Below are 21853 nucleotides of genomic sequence, written 5' to 3'. Positions count from 1 at the left end.
ACGATATATGACAAAGATGGTATGTACTTCAGACCAATGGGAAAAGAATGAACTTTTTAATTAAGGATGCTCAGACAACTGGTTATCCATATGAAAAGTTCCCTATCCTTCACATTATACACAATAAATTCCCAAGTAAATTACAGATCTGAATATGAAAAATAAAGAATTAAAGCTTCAACTAGATAATATAGCAAAAATGTCTTCATAACCTCCAGTGGAGAATTATTCTTTACCTGATACAAAAGGCACTATTTATAACAGAAAAGACTAATAAATTTGACTCTAGCAAAGACAGAAACTTCTCACCAAATGACATCAACTAAAACAATGAAAAAAGCAGCCCAATGAGAGGGGGTAAATATTTGCGATGGATGGATGGATGGATAAATAGAATTTTTATCTAGAATATATAAACAACAAATCATTAAGAAATTAAACTAAACAGAAAAGATGCAAAAAGCCTTAAAAAAGTATATTTCACACATATACAAAAATTTAAATGGCCAATAAACGCAGTACCAGGTGCTCAACCTAATTAGTCATCAGAAAAATGCAAATTAAAACCATAAATAGATGGCAATATATACCCCAAAGACCAGCTAAACTAAAAAGTCTATTGATACAAAGTATTGGCTCGAGTTCAGTACAATAGGAACACTCATACAACGCCTGTAAGAAGTGTAACTAGGTAATACAAGCTTAGGAAAATGGTTTGTACATATTCTATGACTCATCAATTTCACTTCTACAAACATCCCATACAGACATATATGGTAATATACATCTGGATACATATTTAAGATAGTAGCCTTCTGTGAATAGCCATAAGCTGAAAATAACTCAATAGTCTATGGGCAACAAAAATGAGATATATTCATTCAATGGAATAAAACAAAAATAAATAAACTACAGCCGTATACAACAATATGGATGAATCTTAACATTGAGCCAAGGAAGACAATAACAAAATATTACTACAGAAGTGTATTTATGTAAGTTAAAAAAAGAGAGACATACTTAAGCATCAAAACAATAAAGAAAAATAGGAGGTGATTACCATAAATATCAGAATATTAACTACCTAACAGGCGAGGAGGTAGGATATAATCTGGAGAGGGTTCAGGAAGCTTCAGGGTTCCCAGCAATGATCTATTGTTTAATCAAGATGATGGTATATGGATGGTCACTCTACTATGATTCTTTAACCAGTGGTTCTCAACCTGTGGGTCACGACCCCTTTGTGGGGGGGGCAAACGACCCTTTCACAGGGGTTGCCTATGACATAACAGGAGCAAAATTACAGTTATGAAGTAGCGACAAAAATAATTTTATGGTTGGGGGTCACCACAACATGAGGAACTGTATTAAAGGATCGAGGCATTAAGAAGGTTGAGAACCACTGCTTTAAACTATAAATTTGCTTAATAAACTTTTGTTTTATTTCATATAAAAACATTAAAAATTCAATTCATTAAAATTCCAAACAAAACCAAAAGGAAACAGGGACTCATCAAAACTGTCCTGTTACAGTAAATAAAACAGGTACCAAAAGCATATTTTCAAATGAAATCAAATGAAATATAAAGCAATCGTTCAAATGCTAGTACAAATTTACAGATGAGACTGGCTTTTACATGGAAACCAAAGCCTGACTGCTCAATCTGAACGTGAAGAATAACATGCTCAGTTATACACATGTGCTGATTAGATGCTGTGGTAGGCAGGCCCTAAGAAAGCCTCCAAAGATCCCCACCTCTTAGCATTCACACCTTTCTCCAACTGCCTCTCTTTGTGTGGGCTGGACCTAATAATTTGCTTGTAACAAACAGAAAACAATACACATGTTGGATGTCACTTCCAAGATTCAGTTACAAAAAGTATGTAACTGCTGTTTTTAAAACCTTCTCTTGCTTTCTCAGGTGCTTCCTGAGGGAAGCCAGCTGTCATGTAGTAAGCTATCCTACGGAGAATCCTACTGGCAAGAAATTGGCATTTCTTCCCAAGAGTCAATGAGGTGAGCTTGGAATGGTTCCTATCCCAATGGGACTTTGAGATAATTACTGGCCTGATCAACAGCTTGATTGTGGCTTAGTAAGAAACCCTGAGCCAAGGCACTCAGTTACACTGCACCAATATTCCTGACCCAAGACATTAAATTTTTAAATTTGAGAGTAACTTGTTACACAGCAATAGATAATTCAGAACCCTAATAAGGGCATATTCCCTCTCTTAATATTTAAAAGTGTCAGTAGGATAAAATAAGTCAAAAATAAAAATTAAATATAGGATTCTAATAGCCCTAAAACACTAGTGAGATATGACATTGGAATAAATATGTTAAATCTGAAAAGTAGATTTAACTTGTTTTTGGTATATATCAAGGTCCAAAACAAGACTCATCATAACCCCAACTAAAAGTTAAGTATGGCCCTGGCCAGGTGGCTCAGTTTGTTGGAGTGTCATGCCGTACACCAAAAGGGTTTGATTCCTGGTCAGAATACACACCTAGGTTGCGGATTCTATCTCCAGGTCAGGGTACATAGGAGAGGCAAATGACCAATGTTTCTCTCCCACATCAGTGTTTCTTTCTTTCTCTCTCTCTCTCTCTCTCTCTCTCATGTTTTTAAGGATTAAACATGAATACATACTTTATAATATATGCAAAAAATATAACTCATTTTATTCCATCTGCACTAAATCTTGAGATATTAATCGACCATATTTTCTAAAGTTTATTATGATTACAAATCACTACTGTAACCGAATCCCATCATGAAGAAATGTATGAAAGATAATTTTTTTAAAAATATGCATTTATTGCCTTTTTAGAGAGAGAAGGGAGATACAGATAGAAACATAGATGTGAGAAACACTGATGGGCTGCCTCCTGCATGACCCCCACCAGGGATCGAGCCCGCAGCCTGGGAATATCCCCTAAACGGGAATCGAACTGGCACCTCTCAGTCCATAAATGACAATCAATCCACTGAGCCACACTGGCTGGGCCAAAAAGGTAATGTTTTAAAATTTTTTAATTTTTTAAAATTGTTTTGAGAGAGAGAGAGAGAGAGGGGCAGTGTGAGGGAGAGAGAAACACTGATGAGAAAGAAACATTGATTAGATGCCCACCCAGGTGCCTCCTACTGGGCAAATGCCCCAACTGGGAACTGAACCATCGACCACTCTGTGCACTGGATGATGCTCAGCCAACTGAACCACACCAGCCAGGGCAGTGATAGGTGAATTTTAAAAGTCTGTTAACATGGGTCCAAATTTTCAAATGTTTACAACTTTGTTAATCTAGCTCCTCAAAGTCCCTTGTGTGATTAAACCTAAAATACTCGAAAATCATAATGATGGACACAATGAACACAGGAAAACCAAAATGTATTATTGACAATACAATCAGTACACAGAAGAGGCACCAGTATTCAGAAGTACTTGGTAGTATGTTTCTTGGTTGAACTGTTTACTATGATAAAATATGGACCAAGGGAAAAAAAAATGAATCATTCACAAGATCACATTACTTTGAACTAAACTTAAGCTGAAAAATTCTACAGCACAATTACGCCAGACATTTAATAATAAAAATACAGAAACACTGATACTAAAAGCTATGTGATCAAAGGCAATATCATAGAAGGCATTGTTGGAGGCCACCAACCACCAAATCAGAGGAAGGACAAATTAGGACCACAGGAGTTACATTTCTGCTCATCTTGTGGTAGCTTTTGTTCTAAATTATCTTTTCAATCATGTATAAAGAATGCCCTGGTGCCTTGGCCTGTATGGCTCAGTGGTTGGAGCGTTGGCCTGTGGACCAGAGAGTCCTGGGTTCGGTTCCCGCTAGGGGCACATACTAAAAAATAAATAAATTTAAAAAAAAGAAAAGGAACAACCTGGCAAGTCAGAAACAGTGCCTTCTTCCAGGAAAGAGGGCAGATTTATTTTCTGATGAATATAATAAAAATAGCCCTGGCCAGTTTGGCTCAGCGGTTGAACGTCAGCCTATGGACCAGAGAGTCCCGGGTTTGGTTCCTGCTAGGGGGACGTACCACAAAAAATAAAATAAAATAATAAAAATAGTGTGTCCCTGCAGGCAGACTTGACAGGTTTGCTAGAAGACCCCTTTAAAAGACTGGGGTTTCCTAAGCTCAGGGTTCCTTAGTTGTAATATAAATCCACTGTATGGGCAGTGTCAACTTGGATCCATCTCTACATTGCCCCTGTAGAACTTGGGGGTCACGAGCAACAGATGCAAACATGAGGCTGATGCTACCAGATGTGATGTAATAAAGTCCTTTATCTCTAACCCAGGAGTCCCATGTCTTCTGCCAGTATCTATAAACTGTGGCAGGCTAATTTGTTAGTTTGCTAGTAGGATAAAATTCTCAGAACCTTTACAACTTTTTAACAGTCATATGCTATATCCTTATTGCCTGAAGGAATTTCAAATCTATCAATTTATTGCAAGCATTAACAGACCCCTAGAGAAGCATTATCAAACCTCAGGGGCTAATGAAAACCTTAAATAACTCAGGACACAATGACCAGTCACTTCATTTAACCTCCAGATACTTAAGCAATTCATTTAATCATTCATTATCAGGCAATTTTCTATGTACTGAATCTTACTCTCTGGACCGCAGGCCGATGCTCTAACCGCTGAGCCAAATGGTCAGGGCCTAAATCTTACTCTCAATGAGTTCAAAGTCTAAGGCAAGAAGAACATATACAACTACTGCAAAACAATTTTACATTCTGTTTTAAAAGGGGGGTGAGGGGACTGAGCCCTGGCCAGTGTGTTTCAGTGGTTAGAGCATCAGCCCTTGGACCACAGGGTCTTGGGTTTAATTCCCAGTCAAGGGCACATGCCTGGGTTGCAGATTTGACCCTTGGTCCTGGTTGGGGCACGTGTGGGAGGCAACCAATCGATGTGTCTCTTTCACATCGATGTTTCTCTCTCTCTTTCTCTCTCCTCCTCTCTTCCACTCTCTCTAAAAATCAGTGGGAAAAAATATCCTTAGGTGAGGATTAAAAAAATAAAAGGGGGTCTGGAGGGTACCATATGGAATATAAAAAAATTATCACTCTTCAAAAAATTTTCTATAGCAAAATTGTTGAGTGTATATATTTAATTAATAATTTTATTTCCATATATTATAACATTTTTAACTTTGCTATTCAAAGTGTGGTCAAGTACCAACAGCATCATCACTTGAGCTTGCCAGAAATGGAGATTATCAGATTCCAACACACACACCCTTAATCAGAACTTGGATTCTAACAAGATCCTCAGGTGATTCTCACACATATTAAAGTTTAAAAAGTATCCATACACACAAAAAAAGGAACAAATAAATCTTAAGTTTATAATGACAATAGTATTTTGCTAACAGACATTAAAATCAAAATTGTTAACAAAAGTTAAGGATAAGAAAAATACAGTCATAAGCCATGTAAAGAATAATTAGCTATAAACACTAGTATTATATAAAAAAATTTTATCTCGAACAAGAACAGTAAAATGTATCCTAATTAGACACCTCAAACTAAAAAATATATGAGATTTGAGATAGGAATTTAAATATAAAATAGAGCCCTAGCCGGCTTGGCTCAGCGGTTAGAGCGTCGGCCTGCGGTACAGAGAGACCCGGGTTCGGTTCCCGCTAAGGGCACGTACTTCCGTTGCAGTTTGTCCCCGGCCCTGGTTGGTCGTGCGGGTGGCAGCCACTCGATGTGTCCCTTCACGTCGATGTTTCTCTCTCTCTCTCTCCCTTCCTCTCTCTCCCTCCCACTCTATCTGTACAAAAAAAAAATGGAAAAATGTCCTCGGGTGAGGATAAAAAAAAAAAACAAAACAAAACAAAACAAAAAAAAAAAAAAAAAAAAAAGAAAGGTATTTTAGCATGCTACCCAGGGCATAGGAGCTTGTCTTTGATTTTTCCATACTTAGTTCAAGTGTGATACGACCAAGAAATTTTATAAATGTTAAATTAGAATATTTCAGTTAAAAAAATTGTTAATAAAAAATTATCTTCTAGCTATACTGCATGACTTACATCTTCCAAACTCTAAACAGGTAGCTATGTTTTTACCCCGTCATGCACTTTTACCATTAGAGAAATTGTAACCCTTTCTACCTAAAGTTCTATTATCTAAATTTTCCTAAATTTCCTTTCATGGTAAAGCGCAGGCTATCATTTGATAATTCTATTTTATAATCTTTATAGCTTTGAGGTAAGTCATTGCATTCAATCCCACAGAAGACTTTCTCAGCACATCTCCAAAAAACGAATTTTTAAAGAAGCAAGTTGTAAAGGTAATAGAAGTCAAAATAACAAAGCTTAAGAAAAACTCAAATATTTTTTAAATGTTAGATTTTTTTAAAGCCTGATATGCCTTTACAAAAATAGGGGGAAGATGGGAATAGTCAACAACAGTAAATAAAACATTATGTAAAATACACAAAATAATATACCTCTCTCTTATTTCTTCTTGCAACCTTGAGGAATTCCATAAGGATCTGTAGTTGGGCTGCATGTGATTCCTATAATAGAAAATTATAATTGTGCTTTTAAAAATATAACTATGAATTCAAAGTTTTCTTTTAACACCACAATATAATCAGTATGAAGTAACTTAATGCATCCATTCAAGTCAGCCTATCACTTCTCTTTACTCAGTTCTCCCATTTGCCAATTGGAATTTTAAACAGCAAGCCATTCTCCCCAAAACTAACTAACTAAAACTAATTTTAAGAAACAAGTATCTTAAATCACATTCGTCATTCACCTTGCTGAAAAACTACTTGTGGGAAGTGGCAATTCTGTTACCTGTTCTACTTTTTTATTCCCCAATCATACTAATACAGCATCAAGACAAAAATCATGGTGGAACCAAAAGAGTAGAGTTTCTAGACATTAACATCACTTTCCCTGTAAGAATTTCATTTGCAGAAAAGAAGCATGATAAGTGAAAAGAAATTTATAGCCTTCAAAAGTCAAATTTACTATTTCTGGTTATTACATACTCACAGATGTGACAATTAACATAGTTCTATAGAAGATTTCAGTCAAAAATCAAACACTTAAAAACAAAAATTTTAATATAATCATTGAAGAGAGGGGTAAATAACCCCAATTGGTAACAAATAAAAATATAACAGATAAATAATAATTATAAGCCTGACATTTACTGGGTATCAAAAATACAATTACAGGAAATAGCTTTTAATGTTAAAATTCACATAAAGAAAAAAGGAACTACAAGTGACTCAATAAATGTGTTTAAAAAAAGGTAACAAATGGAATAGCAATGAGATAGTTTATGAACAAATATAATTCCAATTTTTTAAATATATATTTGAAAATTAGAATAAAAATGCCAGTGGAGTATTTCCAAAGCAAACAAAAATAAATGAGAGATTAATAAAACTCATTTACCTGGCTATGCAACAGAATTATAGGAGCCAATTGTTAAAATAAACAATGGAACAAATTTTATCTGATTCAGTTACTCTAGAAAAGATTCCAGTAATCTGTAGAGTTAAGTCCTCAGATCATAAAAATAAGTCCATCAATATCTGAAGAATCACTAAGATATTATTACATATGCTATGAAAGAGCATGGCCACCTCATCTCTACTCCCAGAGTATATCCCTTCTGGGTAGAGGGAGGAAATCTTTGCACTTTAAAGAATAAGAGGCTAAATAGATCAATGAAATGTTTAAGTCAAGACAAATAAAGCACAAAAGAGGACAAATATGAACTGACAATCACATCAGGATATTCCAGCTAACAAACACAAGTGAATTAATATATCACAACTAAATAGGCACCTTCTCCGTCTTAGGAGCACACCCACACCTTATTCCTTGCTCCTCCTCTTCCCGCATAGGTATACATCTTCTAAATGCTAAGGGACCCAAGAAGATTTGCAACCAGGGTAACAATGGGCAGCAACAACTTGTCTTGAGCTAACCCCCTGAACCAGTCCCCAAAGCTCCCTTTTCTCTAACTCTCCAATGAGCAGACAGCAACCCCACCCGCCTTGGCCCACTTCTTTCCCACAATGTTTCTAGAGAGCCAAAGCAGCTCCGCCTAAACTATCCTGTTGCTTCTTCTGTCCTAAGCCCTTCCTTGTTGCAGTGTTCCCAGCTTTAATAAATGTACTCTCAAAATCAAAATAAATAAGTAAATACATTTGTAGAACATGGAGTGATGAGAGATTTAAAAGTGAAGTTTATTTCTTGCATAATAAACTGGCATTTACTGAACCTAAGACACATTCCTGAGAAGTTAAACTATCACAAAGAACAAACTCACAAGAACTCTGTGTCCCAACAATGATGACAATGTATCCCAGGATCCTCTGCATCTTTCTTGGGACTCTTCGCACTGACTATTCATAACTGTCTACAGGTTATTAATGGCTAGAGTGCCAAAACCACATCTTTATACAAAAAGGAACATGCACAACTAAGACTGCCAATAAATAACATAATCCATTTGCAAAGGAAGTGTACAAACTATTTTCAAAATAGTATATTTGAACACTTCATTCCTGTCTATCAAGTAGGACATGTAAATAGGTTAAGAATGCTATTGATTTGTAGAAAGTGGGGAGAGCCCCACCAAAGCTGCATGGTTAAAAAAAACACAGTTTTCCTTTGATCTTATATTGTTTGACTTTGTAAATTAGGTACTATTTATTACTTTAAGGGAAGGAAAGAGGAAAGAAAAACAAGAAGGAGAGGAGGTGGAGTAGACAGAAGATAAGACAAAACAAGGCAAGACTTGACTTTCCAGGTATAACAGAAAGTCAAAGTTTTAGGATTCTAACTTAAAAACCTTTTAAAACTTTATGAGTACTTCCTCTACTAGGCTTCAGAGTCACTAGCTATAAAATAAGCAAGTAACATGTCCCAAATGAGAGTCATTTTGCCATATTCTTTTTTTTTTTAATTAATTGATTTATTTTTGTTACAGATGTTTCTCCTTTTCCCCCCACTGATTCCCCCTTCCCCCCTGCCCTATCCCCAGCTTTGTTGTCCATGTCCATTGGTTATGCATACATGCATATAAGTTCTGTGGTTTATCTCCACCCCACACCCACTCTTCTGGGGATAGTCAGTCTGTACCCCACTTGCATGTCTCTGGGACTACCCCATTCCTCAGACTGTTATATTCATTATATTCCACAAATAAGTGAGATCATATGATACTTGTCTTTCTCTGTTTGGCTTGTTTCGTTTAGGATAATACTTTCCAGGTCCCTCCATATGTTATGTAATGGTTACTATGATTTAGGTGGTAATTTTCTCTATATCAATACATTCTTTTCCTTAAATCTGTCAAAAAAATTCTAAAGGATGTACACTTCTGGCAGCATGACTGACTACAACAGCCTTCAGAACAAGGAATATTTCAAGTGATAACCATATACAATTCATAATGATAAAGAGAATGATTCACCCAGAAGATATAACAATCCTGGACACGGATGTACCGAGCTTCAAAATACATGAAGCAAAAATCACAGATAACAATAAAAAATGGACAATTTATATTTTTAACACATCCCTATCAGTAACTGAGCTAGGAGGAATAAAAGATCTGAATAATATTAACAAACTACATAATCAACATTTATAAAAACATTACAACAAAGAGCATGCTGTTTTCAAATGCAAGTTATCATTTAACACAATAGGCCATATACAACATAATGAAAATCACAATAAATTTCAATGGAACAAAAGCATACAAACTGAACTTCTACATCTGGCTAAAATGCAGTGAGAAATACAGAATTCATACCCCTCCTTAAACAACAAAACAAAACAGCAGGCCAGTTATGAAACAATGGCTTTCAGACAACCAGAAATACTGTATTTTTCCAGGCGCTAGAGTGGAAAAATCTTGAAACACGCAGGCATCAGGTAGAATACTCAAAAAGGTTGCCTCAAGTTGTGGGGCAAATTAGCCTGGACAAAAATCTGCTCTGGTCCCACCTAACAAAGTTTAAAAACAAGCTTCAAGAGAATCAAACTTTTTCCAAGTAACCTAACTACATGCCAAAACAAAGTACAGGAATGCATAAAAGAATATAAAAATATCCAGCATTGAACAAGGTAAAATGTACAATTTCTGGCATACAATCAAAAAATTAAAAAGCATGCAAAAAGGGAAAATACTTCAGTAATAAGGGGGGAGGGGTCAGCAATAAAAAGGAATATAGAAATGACACAATAATTATTAAAAACATTAAAATAATTATTATAACTACATATATGTTCTAGAAGTTAGAGGAAGCATAAGCATGCATGTTGAGACACATGAAAAATAAAAATGATTAGTGAATTTGACAACAGAAATAGAAACTATCCAAAATGAACTAGACAAAGGAAAAAGATAAAACATAAATGAAGAGAGCTGTTTATCAATGAGCTGTGGAATAACTTCAACCAGCCTAATAGTTGTGTAACTGAAGTTCCCAAAGTGGAAGGAAGGGACAGAAAAATATTTGAAAAATTAAGGACTGAAAAATTTCCAAATCTCATAGAAACTATAAATCCACAGATCCAAGATTTTCAAAGAACCTCAGAAATAAGAAACATGGGGAGTGGGGGTAGGATGGGGGTAGAGGATGGGGACTATACCAAGGCATATCAAAATCAAAATGCTTAAAACCATATAAAGAACATCTTACACTCAGAGAAATATATTCCATCCTGAATACTAGAGCTAAGAAAACTATGTTTAAAACCATAGGAGAGTCTTGGCAACAAAATAAAAAATAAACAAGTGGGACTACATGAAACTAAAAAGCTTCTGCACAGCAAAAGAAATGATCAACAAAATGAAGGCAACCTACAGAATGGTGTTTGTATACACACATACACACACGAAATACTATTGTATTCAGCCATAAAAATAACAATCTCATCATTTGCAACAACATGGATGGACCTTGACAACATTATGTTAAGTGAAATAAGTCAAATACTGTATGATCTCACTTATTTGTGGAATCTGAACAAACAAACAAAAAAACTCAATAGAAAAAGAGATCAGATTTGTGGTTGCCAAAGGGGAAAGAGAATTGAAAAAAGGTGCCAAGAGGCAGAAACTTCCAGTTATAAGATAAATAAGGTTCTGAGGATGCAATAAAGTGCAACACGATAACTATAGTTATTAACACTCTTGTATTTAAAAATTACTAAATTAAATCCCAAAGTTCTTATCACAAGGAAAAAAACACTACAATTATATAATGCTGTATGTCAACTATATCTCAAAATAAAATTAAAATAAATAAATAAATAAGTCTCCTCTTTAAAAAAACAATAACCATAGGACAAACCTGCACCTCCTCTAGCACCCCCCCCCAAAAAACACAGCATGGGAGACTCATTTTTGTCATCTCAACCTCACCTACTCCTTTCTCCCACTAAAATATTCCCATTCTATGAGGTGGGATCCAGATCAAGCTATGTTAATCAGAATCTATCCACAGAATTTTTAAAACTAAAATTGGAAGGGAAAGCCCTTTTTCTTCAATCAAAAAACATAAATATAAACAAGGAAGTACAAGTGAACCCATTATCCACCATGTTATAAAAATCTAAGAGAATCATACCTGTCTCTCCCTCTCCCTCTCCCTCTCCCTCTCCCTCTCCCTCTTTCTCTCTCTCTCTCTCTCTCTCTCTCTCTCTCTCTCTCTCTCACTCACACACACACACACACACACACACACACACACACACACACACACGAAGTGCCTGATCTCATTTCCCTCTAGTCCCTAGAGAAGCCTTGACTCCAATCTTTCTAACATTTGGTTGTTAAGCTCTTCCTTTTGTGTGTGTGAGCTACCTACCCACTCCCTTATTCTATCAATAAATACCCCCTGCTTCTTATTTAAGCTAGGTCAGGGTGGGTGTTTGTTTATGCTAAGGTGTGTATTGCTTATGATGGATCATAGTCAATTCCTAATACATTCAAATTCACATTTTACATTTTTACAGAAAATAAATGCAATTTTACATTTGTATACATTTCATTACATGAAATGGGATATATTCAGTTCCAGTTCCCACCTTTCTAAATACACTTCGTTAAGCAACAGAACACTGTGCTGCCAATGGACACCTGCTGGGAGGATTTTATGTAGATAAAAATAATCTCTATTTTCTCCTTCATATCTTGCATGAAAGAAGGGACAATATCGCTAAGAAGATATTCATCAGAAGAAAAACAACCAAGCCCTGGCCAGTTTGGCTCAGCGGTTAGTGTCAGCCAATGGACCAAAGGGTCAAGGGTTCAATTCCCAGTCAAGGGCACATACCTGGGTTGCAGGTTTGATCCCCGGCCCCCATCTGAGTCTTGTGGGAGGCAACAATGTGTCTCTCTCATATTGATGTTGCCCTCTCTCTTTCTCCCTCCCTCCTTTCCACTTTGTCTAAAAGTCAATGAAAAAACACCCTCAGGTGAGGATTAACAAAACAAAACAAAAACAGTAAGATGAAAAACCAACAATATTGTGGCTTAATAACAACCACTTGCTCCTTATTAAAATGAAATTGTACTTTCTCATAATCTTAACACAGCTTTTATTAATACAAACGAGACACTCTAAGTTATATTATAAGCAATTTTTTCTTTCTTTTATTTGAAAAAGGGGAATCTGCTAGAAGTGATACCTTGAAGATGTTTCTTGCTGAACAAAACTGAATGGATTAAGTGATACTACCTATTATTTACAAACATTTCTAGATCTTTTTCAATACAATGAAGAGTACCATTTAAATCAATTTTTAAAAAGTTCAGCTGCCACTTACTGCTTCCAGTTGTTTCTTCTTCTGCACTAGTAATTCTAACATGAGGTTGACATTGGCCAAATCAAGGTTATCTTGGTCAGTTCCCAGTAAATCCTGAAAGATTTGCCACCTGTGGCCATTCTAAAAATGAAAAGAAGAAACACAATAACTTTTTAAGATGATTGTTTTAGAGTCTAAAACAAATGTTTAATTGCTACTTTCTAATATGTTTATTACACAGATGTTAAAAATACACTATAATGTTCCAAACTACTCCTTCACAGCTAGTGGATGGATGCCTACTGCCTTCTAATTATTATTTAAACACTATTTTTCCCTTAAATGAATCTTGGTAACAGATATGAAAGGCATATTCAAGACAAATGTTAAGTCGGCATCTCTAAAGGTATAATCCCCTTCAAAATAAGTGCCTGGATCTTAATTATATTTCTAGCCATTTTTTCAGCTTTGTATTTGGTTATAAGGTATTAATTTAAGCTCACTTGCCTCAATAATCCTCAAAAATTAAGAATCTTTCAACAGTTTTTCCAAATTACCACACAGTTTCACCTTGCCATATAATCCTTCAAATGTCACATGTTACAAGCCAACTTTCTCAATGTGACCCACCAGTCCTTTCAAAAGATGGGCACTAGAGTAAATTTTGAACAATGCAGTTAAGAAACTTCTTTACTGAACAAAACAATTTTATATCTCCTTTAAGAAATATCAATTTATTAAACTTAAATATTTAATATTAAACTAATAAAAAACAATGAATTAAAATGTATCAAAAATAGTAATAAGAGTTGAAACATACGGTGCTACTCACTGAGTGGTCCAATTTGAACCTCTTTTCCTCAAACCTTTGCTTCTGTTTGAGAATGAGTTCATTCACTGAAAATAAAAACAAAACAAGAAACACACATAATTTGTATTTTGTTAAAGATATCATCTAATAGTTCTGTTTAGATGAATTATATTTTAACTTCAGAAAGACCCAAATTAAAAAGATGCTAAACAGAAATTTCAAGTCAGAAACAGTTTTGTCACAGGTTACTACCGCTAACACTATTACTATTACTATGGAAGAAGAATTCTTCAGAATATGTACCTACTCTTCCATGTTTCAAGGATGACATTACTGGCACTTGGAGAGACACAATTAGACTGTTCCATGCTCTCCATGGCAACTGGTTGATTTTATGAGGCAGCACTAAAGATTCATATTTTTTCTTTTTGTTTGTTTGCCTCTTATGTAACTATCATGGCAGACAATGTCAGTTACCTATCCAAAAACCATCCCACCTTTTATTTAAATAGCAGAATGATTTTTTCCAAGTGTCAGATTACCACATACTTTCATAGGCTAGACCCATCCCCAGAGCCATAGGATGATTCTTGACTAAGCTAAGCCAATCTAGTCATTTATGTTCTTGCCAGTGATTGACATGGGGCTAAGTATGTGACCTAGTTTTGGCCAGTGAGGTACAGTATGATGTCTTTCAGAAAGAGGAGAGGAGAAAAACGAGTTATTTCCCTGCCATCATAAATGATGATTATCTGGAACTGCTTAGAACCATTTTGCAATCTTGAGGGGATCTAGCCAAAGACCAACACACATGCTGGGGATGAAGGAACAGAAAGATAGAAAGAACTTGATAATATTACAGAACCACAGAATTAACTAGTTCTAGATTATTTTTATGAGAATCAATACATTTTCCTTAATGTTTAAGCCACTTTAAATTAGTTCTGTTTTTAACAACCAGCTGATTAAAAAATGATAAAGGGACACTAGCACTAGGCTAGGTAAGCACTTTAATTTACAGACATTATCCCATTGATTGTTCTTCCCATTTAGAGATGAGGCAATATTAGAGAGAGCATAAAGACCTTTACCGTGGTGACATATAGTACAAGACAGAGATAGGATACAAACCCAAATAATATTTCCGCTATACTACAATCCAACTGTATTTTTTAACAAATAACAGAGGTACCAACTCCACTCTAGAGATCCAATCTTTGAAGATGAGTAAAACTAAGTCTAAGCAAGATTCAATCCAAACTCAAAGCAGCTCAGAGTAGAAAGAGAAATATATGATGCAGTGGTTATAATAAAATGTGAAAATCAGTACTGTCATTGAAACAGATTTACAGAAAAGGAAAAAAATCAAAATTTAAAAAGCAGGCTTCCAACAGAAGGTGACATTAGAATTGGGCCAAAACAGGAACATAGAAATTCACTGAAAAGAAAAAGGCACGGAAAACAATTCGGGGGGGGGGGGGGGGGGGGCGCAAGGGGCAAAGTCATAAAACAGCAGGAAATAAAATGATTTAAAATCAATAAGGCTGGCCTGGCTGGTGTGGCTCAGGCAGTTGAGTGTTGACCCATGTACCAAGAGGTCACTGGTTCAATTTCCGGTCAGGGCACATGCCCAGGCTGTGGGCCAAATCCCCAGTGTGGGGTGTGCAGGAGGCGGCCAATCAATGTTCTCTTTCATGGATGCTTCCATCCCTCTCTCCCTCTCCTTTCCTCTCTCTCTAAAATCAATAAAGAAAAAATAATAATAAATAAAAACTAAAAATAAAATCAATATGGCTGAAACACAGGGTCACAGTGATTCTGTTAATGATTAACAGGGGCTAAGAGCTAAGACTGGAAATGTAAATAGATTAGAGCCTGATTCTGAAGATCCCTGATATGTATCTCACAAGCAGTTGTCATTATACTCCAGGGAAGATAAAGAAGAGAGTTTGAATAATGTAGTACTGGAAATAAAGAAGAGTATATAAGAGTTCAATGTTTCAGTTACAGAATTAACCATTTAAATAAAAACTGTGACTTAAATAATTGTAATACTTTACATGTATATACTACATTGCATTTTACCATGAAATTTCATATACCCCTGAAACTGAAGGATCGTTTATATTCATAATTATAATTCTATGGACTCTTATAATAGCCATAGCACTAAGAACAAACAATGCATTTCTACTGCTAAATTTTCCATTTTAGCAACTGTCTTTTTAGATGCAGAATCGTTTAGTGAAAGCAGACTCTTAAGCCATACTACTTTGGACCAAATACCAATTTTGCCACTTAACTGGCTGTGTAACTTTTACGCAGGTACTTAAACTCTGTGCCTTAGTTTCCTTACCCAAGGAATAAAGATGACAACATTGCCTATCTTACTGAGATATTAAATGAGAACTGAGAATTAAATGAGTTAACATACATAAAGCACGTAGGAAGGTGTCTGGCAGTAGTAAGGATATCATATGCATTAGCTATCTTTTTAAAAAAAAAACAGGGATTTTGCCCTGGCCAGTTTGGCTCAGCGGTTAGAGCATCGGCCTGTGGTCCAGAGAGACCTGGGTTCGGTTCCCACTAAGGGCGTGTACCTTGGCTGCAGTTTGTCCCTGGCCCTGGTTGGTCATACGGGTGGCAGCCACTCGATGTGTCCCTTTCACATCGATGTTTCTCTCTCTCTCTGTCTCTCCCCCTCCCACTCTATCTGAACAAAAAAATGGAAAAATGTCCTCGGGTGAAGACCAAAAAAAAACAGGGATTTTAAACTTTGCATTCACGTTGTCCTTTACATTAAAAAGGTCACTGCCAGGCTGGTGTGGCTCAATGGTTGAGCATGACCCATTAACCAAGAGGTTACTGGTTTGTTTCCCCATCAAGGCACAAGCCTGAGTTGTGTGATCAATCCCTAGTAGAGGGCATACAAGAGGAGGCTGATTGTTGTTTCTCTCACGTTGATTTTCTATCTCTCTTTCCCTTTCCCTTCCTCTCTCTCTAAAAAATCAATAAAAGTTATATTTAAAAAATAAATAAAAAGAGTCATTCATTAGGAAGATTTAGGAATTAAGTTACAAATGTTATATATAGGCAGAGGATACTATAGGGGATAGAGGAGAAGAGAGAGAGAAAGAGGGGAGGGAGGAATGGAATGAGGGAGAGGCAGCTAGAGAGAGATCTTGACCCAGGAAGGAAAAGGGAGATTAGTGAGCAAGCCTTAGCAGGAGTGGAGGACAGCAAATGCAGGATAAAGTTTTATTGTTTACTGCAGAAGTGGGAGGGTGAAGGAGACTTTGCCATCCACCCCACCCCGCACCTGGAATGAGCCTTCAGGATCAGGAGAGAGCTCTGAGACCTCTCAAGACACAGGAGGATGGAAAAGAGAAGAAGTGTGTGTGCCACTGGGAAGGTGAGAAGGAGTCAGAGGGAAGAAGTAGTGGGGAATTAGGAGAATGCCGTGGAAGGTAGAGGAAGGGGGGAGGTGTCATAAGAAGGAAGAACTGTAGTGCAGTATTTTAGGCAAGAAAGGAAAATGCAGAATATCTGTCTTGACAAAAAGTATATGACTCTAATGACCAGAAAACCAAATCCATCTAGTTTTTGGCTTCCAATTCTTTGCTTTCATTAAAATAGAAGAAAGAACTTAACTTGTTAACTAATAGGGCATTAACAAATTCTTTAACAATAAACCATTAATTGCTCTGGTTTTAGCACGTTATTCAGAAGGGTCAAAGAACTGAGTGGCATTTCTGTAACAAAATTCATGCAATCCCCACCAATTTATTATGTAAAGCAAACTTTCTCAAGATGTATACTTTTAAAAGGAAAAAGGGAAAAAAATCTTAAACTTACACACTGTTATGTCAATTTAAAAAACTGATGATCCTGAATAAATAAATATTAAAAAGAACATAAATGAAACAGAATCCTTGTGCTAGTAATAACCGGCAATGGCACTAGTACTGATTAAGAAGGATACTGTCAAACATTACATAGTACATTTTCAATAAAGTTTTATTGTTTAATACTTTATAAAATTTGCAAGTATTTGTTTGATCAATTGCATACTACTAATTACAATAACAACCCCACCAAACATTTAAGTTTAATACTTAATAGAAAATTATGTTAAAAAGAAACTTTTGAGTCCATAATTTTTTATTTATATTCATTTCTGTTACAGAAAAGTATTACAGGTAGAGATATATAAATTTCCAGCATGAAAATAACATTAATATACAGGATAAAATTATGTGAACAATACACAATTTGGCTATTCTGCTTAATTCAAACAGAAAAGGAATGAATGAAAATTCTCACTGATAAATAAAAGTGTCTAGTTTCAAATCAATGATAAGTATCAAACTACTTATTTAGATTTCACAGAAAACATTTAAAAAAGAAATGAAAGTTGTATTTTTAGATAACTGTATTTATAAAATTACATGCTTTACATCCACCTAAACTTACAAAGAAAAACTGTATATGCTATTTAAAATGTAACATCAACCCTGGCCGGTTTGGCTCAGCGGTTAGAGCGTCGGCCTGCGGTCCTGAGAGACCCGGGTTCGGTTCCCGCTAAGGGTGCGTACCTCGGTTGCAGTTTGTCCCCGGCCCTGGTCGGTTGTGCGGGTGGCAGCCACTCGATGTGTTCCTTTCACATCGATGTTTCTCTCTCTCTGTTCCTCTCCCTCCCTCCCACTCTACCTGAACAAAAAATGGAAAAATGTCCTCGGGTGAGGATAAAAAAATAAATAAATAAATAAATAAAATAAATAAATAAAATGTAACATCAATGTGTGAGGAAGTACATTAATTTTTCAGAATTTTTATATGGGTAATCCAAGCAAAAAGGTTTGAAGACAACTGCTATAGAAAATGTGTAGCCCAGCCCCCTACCCATGACTCAGGTGTACAGCATTAAAAGTGAAGGGTCCAAAACCAATTTTAAAAAGGTGCAAGGCTACGTAGAATACCTCAGAATGATATAACACATACTTACTTTACCATGCTCAAGAGGGAATCTGAAATTAAAAGGCTCAGGGTCTTCTTACCCCAACCAAGAAGTGCAGGCACCATACAAATCATGTAACCTCAAGCTAAAGCAATGGAAATAAATAACTTAGAAGAGTTTTTCAGTACAGAGAAAAAAAAAAAGTGGTATTCCAATTTAGAAACAGATCTCAGTGGTATCCTGAGTACACAAGAAATATAATCTCTATTTACGTACTGTGAGGAAACCTAAGGATTTGACCATCACTATACAAAGGTCAAGACTGAAGATGGGCAGAAAAACAGAAATAGACATATTAGGATGAAATGTTATTTCCAAGGCTGACAATATAAACTTTCATTGGAAGCTGCTGTATAATGAAAAGACTTAAAAAATACTTATACTCCAATTATCCAAAACCAAAAATTTTTATCCATAAAAAGAGGTTAAAAACTCTATCATCGAAAATTCCCAACAATATGGCAGCATAGATAAATGCGGTACTGACTTCTTCCCACAACCACGTCAAAATTCCAGCTAAACTACAGAACAACCATCATTCAGAACCACCAGAAATTGAGCTGAATGGAAGTCCTACAACTACGAAATTTAAAAAGTCACATCGAGCCCTGGCCAGTTTGGCTCAGCAGTTAGAGCGTTGGCCTGCGGTCCGGAGAGACCCGGGTTCGGTTCCTGCTAAGGGCACGTACCTCGGTTGCAGTTTGTCCCTGGCCCTGGCCGGTCGTGCAGGTGGCAGCCACTCGATGTGTCCCTTTCACATCCATGTTTCTCTCTCTCTCTCTCTCTCTCCCCCTCCCACTCTAACTGAACAAAATATCGAAAAATGTCCTCGGGTAAGGATTAAAAAAAAAAAAGCCACATTGAGACTGGTAGAAGGGGCAGAAGCTCAAACAGGCTGATCCCACACCCATGTGTGGAGGATAAAAATCAGGAGAGCTACTTCGGCAGGGAAAGTCCTCCCTGAGGAACAAGGGGTCCCCATCCCACATCAGGCACCCCAACTCAGGGTTCATGTGCCAGGAAGAGAAGTTCCCATAACTTCTGGCTTTAAAAACCAGTGGGAATTGAGGCTGAGGCTAGAGTCCCAGTCAGTTCCTCTTTAAGGGCCTGCACACGGACTTACTCCGACAGCTCCCTCCAGGCTCCAGAGTGGAGGAGGCAGCATGAAAGGCACCAGAGACATACCAGGAAGAACTGAGTTGCTCGGCATTGGGTAGAGAGCTGGAGAGGCAGCTTTCTCCCTGACAGATGTGCTGGTGCAGGCCGTTGTTCCTTTGGTGAGTCCTTCCCCCACAGGGCAGGCAGACAGGCACCACATCTGGGACTCCAGCAACCTGGTTCACACTGGTTGCCCTGGTTGCCCCACCTTGGTGATTCCCTGAGGGTCTGCCCCCACCCAACTTTCAGGCCCACCCAAGCTGTTTCCAGTGGCTTTACCATAGGATTGGCTTGTCTTGGCTCTTGCTTCAGATTCTTTCAAACAAATAGTACCTGGACTCAGTGAGCCCCATACCTCTAGCTAAGTAGCCTCAGGCCTGGCACTAGAAACAGCCAGCCTTGGTTCAGTTTGGCTTTGCCTGGCCACCTCCAAGACTAGCACATGAAGCAGCCATCTGTAGATCACTTTGTAGCTTATGCCTGGTTGTTTTAGGTAGGACACAGGCAGAGGCTGACCCTGCCCCAGACCCAGCACACCCAGTGGGCAGCTTCAGACCATGTCGAAGCATCACCACCCAACCAACTCCACAAGTGACTCACTCCAAGAGTGGATTCAGTGGGTACCAGAGCCCTGCTGAAGTAAGTCTTGCTCTGTGAGGTGGGCCCCTGCACCACTGATCCTGCAAGGTAGTCAGAGGTCAGTGGTCACTGGGCACAGCCAGTCCTTGCAGCTGATCTGCCTGAGTAAAGCCCTCCCATGGACGTGTCAACAGCAATCAAGACTCAATTACAACAGAAGGGTGGACAGTCCACATGAGGGGTGCACCTCAAGGTCCCAGCTAAAGTGACCAGGGAGGCTGTGTCCCTGGACCCTACAAGACACCTACTACAATAGGCCACCCTAGGAAACCTAGGAGACATAGCAACTCTACCTAATACATAGAAACAAATACAGGGAGGCAGCCAAAATGAGGAGACAAAGAAACATGTCCCAAATGAAAGAACAGAACAAAACTCCAGGAAAAGAACTAAACAAAATGGAGATAAACCATCTAACAGATGTAGAGTTCAAAACATTGGTAATAAGGATGCTCACTGAACTTAGTGAGAACCCCAAGAGCATAAAAAAGGACCAGTCAGAAATGAAGGAGGCACTAACTGAAATAAAGAATAATTTACAGGGAATCAATAGTAGAGAAGGAGAAGCTAAGAAGCAAACCATCCATTTGGAATATAAGGAAGCAAAAAACACCCAATCAGAACAAAGAATCCAAAAAAATGAGGATAGTGTAAGGAGCCTCTGGGACAACTTCAGGCGTACCAACATTCGCATCATGGGGATGCCAGAAGGAGAAGAGAGCAAGAGATCGAAAACCTGTTTGAAACTGACAGAAAATTTCCCTAACTTGGTGAAGAAACCTGATATACAAGTCTGCACAGAGTTCCAAACAAGAGGAACCCAAAGAGGTCCACACCAAGACACATCATCATCAAAATGCAAAAGGTTCAAGACAAAGAGAGAATCTTAAAGGCAGCAAGAGAAAGCAGTTAGTTACCTACAAGGGAGTTCCCATAGGACTGTCAGCTGATTTCTCAACAGAAACTTTGCAGGCCAGAAGGGAGTGGCAAAAAATATTCAAAGTGATGAAAAGCAACAACCTACAACCAAGACTACTCTATCCTGCAAAGCTATCATTTAGAATCAATGGACATACAATCGACCCTTGTTTATCGTGGTTCATCAGTTCCAGACTCTACCACGATAAATTAATTTCTGTGAAGTAGGATTCTTTATTTATAGACAGTCATCCCTCGCCACTTTGCACTTCGACTTTTGCAGCTTCACTCTATTGCGGCTTTTTCAAATACTATACTACACTATATTTGAAAAAACTGCAATAGAGTGAAGTCGTGGAAGTCGAAGTATGAAGTCACAAGGGAAGACTGTATAATGAGTTTCCCAAACAAGAGAAAGCTAAAGGAATTCATCACCACCAAACTAGTATCATATGAAATGTTGATGGGTCTTCTTGAAGA

General features: G+C 37.2%; 1 protein-coding gene across 11 annotated transcripts in view; it reads right to left on the bottom strand.

Annotated features, from left to right (window-relative positions):
* Positions 1–21853, bottom strand: part of COP1 (COP1 E3 ubiquitin ligase) — a 128441-nt gene that overhangs the window by 83601 nt on the left and 22987 nt on the right. For 5 of the 11 annotated variants that reach the window (XM_036273095.1, XM_036273090.1, XM_036273093.1 and 2 more), the window contains 3 exons: positions 13651–13727; positions 12852–12971; positions 6488–6556 (listed from right to left, as the gene is read on the bottom strand). In XM_036273095.1, coding sequence (XP_036128988.1) covers positions 6488–6556; positions 12852–12971; positions 13651–13727 — 266 coding nt within the window. Of the gene's footprint in view, positions 1–6487; positions 6557–12851; positions 12972–13650; positions 13728–18646; positions 18744–21853 lie in introns of all 11 variants that reach the window. The other 6 variants (XM_036273097.1, XM_036273098.1, XM_036273091.1 and 3 more) reach the window with 4 other exon arrangements.

The sequence above is a fragment of the Molossus molossus genome, unplaced genomic scaffold (assembly GCF_014108415.1).
Source record: "Molossus molossus isolate mMolMol1 unplaced genomic scaffold, mMolMol1.p scaffold_m16_p_20, whole genome shotgun sequence".
Classification (NCBI taxonomy): Eukaryota; Metazoa; Chordata; class Mammalia; order Chiroptera; family Molossidae; genus Molossus; species Molossus molossus.
Note: the sequence above shows the minus strand (reverse complement) of the source record. Positions and strands in the feature narration are given on the sequence as shown.